Source organism: Myotis davidii, unplaced genomic scaffold (assembly GCF_000327345.1).
Source record: "Myotis davidii unplaced genomic scaffold, ASM32734v1 scaffold348, whole genome shotgun sequence".
Lineage (NCBI taxonomy): Eukaryota > Metazoa > Chordata > Mammalia > Chiroptera > Vespertilionidae > Myotis > Myotis davidii.
Genome location: NW_006298965.1, coordinates 351,085 through 352,615, shown reverse-complemented (window position 1 = coordinate 352,615; position 1,531 = coordinate 351,085). Strand labels below are relative to the sequence as shown.

Genomic DNA, 1,531 nt, shown 5'->3' with positions numbered 1-1,531 from the left:
CCGCGTGGTGCGCCTCGGTGCCCAGCGAGGTGCGGCGCATGAACTGGCGGTGCATGCGGAGCAGCGCGCCGCACACCAGCACGTTGCAGAGCACGGTGGCGAGGATGAGGAAGGAGCTGAAGCCCGCGTACATGTAGGAGAAGGCGGCGTGCGCCGTCACGTTGGTGGTCCAGTCGATGAAGCACCAGGTGTCCGGGTATTGCAGCCGCGAGCTGCCCAGGCCCATGTTGGGCAGCGCGCAGAACAGCACGTTGGACGCATAGACGGCGAAGAGCGTGAGGCCCGCCAGCCGCTTGTCCACGTAGTGGCTGTAGAAATAGGCGTGGTTGATGGCCAGGTAGCGCTCGATGCTCATGGCGCAGATGATGCTGAGGCCCGACAGGCCGAAGAAGAGCAGGATGAAGGTGCTGTACTCGCACAGCGCCGGGCCGCCGGGCCACTCGCCCTTCATGTACGTGGCGATGGTCACCGGGCTCACCAGCAGCGTGCCCAGCAGGTCGGTGACGGCCAGCCCGCACACCAGCGTGTAGAAGGTCGTCTCCTTCTGCTCCTTGCGCGATTTGCACAGCACCACGATGGCCACCAGGTTGCCCACCACCCCGAAGATGAACATCACCGCCGGGATGGTCACCGGGCTGTTGGGGCCCGCGGAGGCAGAGGCGGAGGCATTGGCCGCAGGGGCGGACATGGTGGTGGCCGGCACGGCGCCGCCTGGAAGTGCGAGGCTGGGTCTGGGGAGGGGAGAGACACAGGAGCTGTGAGATGCAGTCACCACCAGCCAGGGCTCCGATCCGCGCCCCAGAAACAGTATGTAGAGGAGACGGAGGACGGCTCGATCCTACTTTGTGAACTGTAGCCACTTGCCAACTGCGGCTCCCCAACTCTCTCGGCTCCCGACGCGTCCTGCCGGCGGCACCGCTCCACGTGCATTAATATTTATAAGTGGATGCAGCCATTCTCTCCTCCCCCTTCCCCCTCGCAACTCAACTTCACTCCACTGCCAAGATGAACAAGGCCTATCTCAAGGGAAAAGTGGTTCGCTCTAATTCCCGACAGATTCTGAGTCAATAAAATCCTCACTGAAAACAGTTAGGAAAGACAATTTGGAGAGCGCGCGCTCTCCTCCCCGGCTCCGCTCTGGGGGCGCCCGCCCTCCGCTCTCTGCCCAGTGCCCCCCACCCCACCCCATCTCACCTGTGGTGGCGGCGAGAGCTCCCAGAGTCAAGCCTCCGATGTGCTGGACACGCCTCCAACCTGCCCTCAGCCTCGCCCCGCGCAATGGGGAACCTGTCCAGCCCTCGCCTCCTCCGAGCCGGGTCTCCGGTGGCTGCCAAGTTTTTGGAAGTGGGGTCGGCGTGGCCAGCTTTCAGAAACGCGGGGAGCCAGAAGGGCAGCGGGGAGGGGTCTGTGAAGCCGGCTCCGGGGTCTCGTCCCTTCTGTGTTTCCGGCCCTTCACGGATGATCCCAGCTTGGCGGGTCCCGGGGCGGAGAGGCCGAGGTGCGCGGCCGCGCGCAGGTGGCACTGAGCGCC

At 64.9% G+C, this 1,531-nt stretch overlaps 1 protein-coding gene across 1 annotated transcript in view; it reads right to left on the bottom strand.

Moving 5' to 3' along the window:
* PTGER4 (prostaglandin E receptor 4) overlaps positions 1 to 1,525 on the bottom strand; it is an 11,572-nt gene extending 10,047 nt beyond the window's left edge. Inside the window, exons 1-2 of the mRNA XM_006774561.2 lie at positions 1,195 to 1,525; positions 5 to 731 (exon numbers count right to left, since the gene is read on the bottom strand). Coding sequence (XP_006774624.1) covers positions 5 to 688 — 684 coding nt within the window. The 5' untranslated portion in view covers positions 689 to 731; positions 1,195 to 1,525. The remainder of the gene's footprint in view (positions 1 to 4; positions 732 to 1,194) is intronic.
* Positions 1,526 to 1,531: the final 6 nt, after the last annotated feature.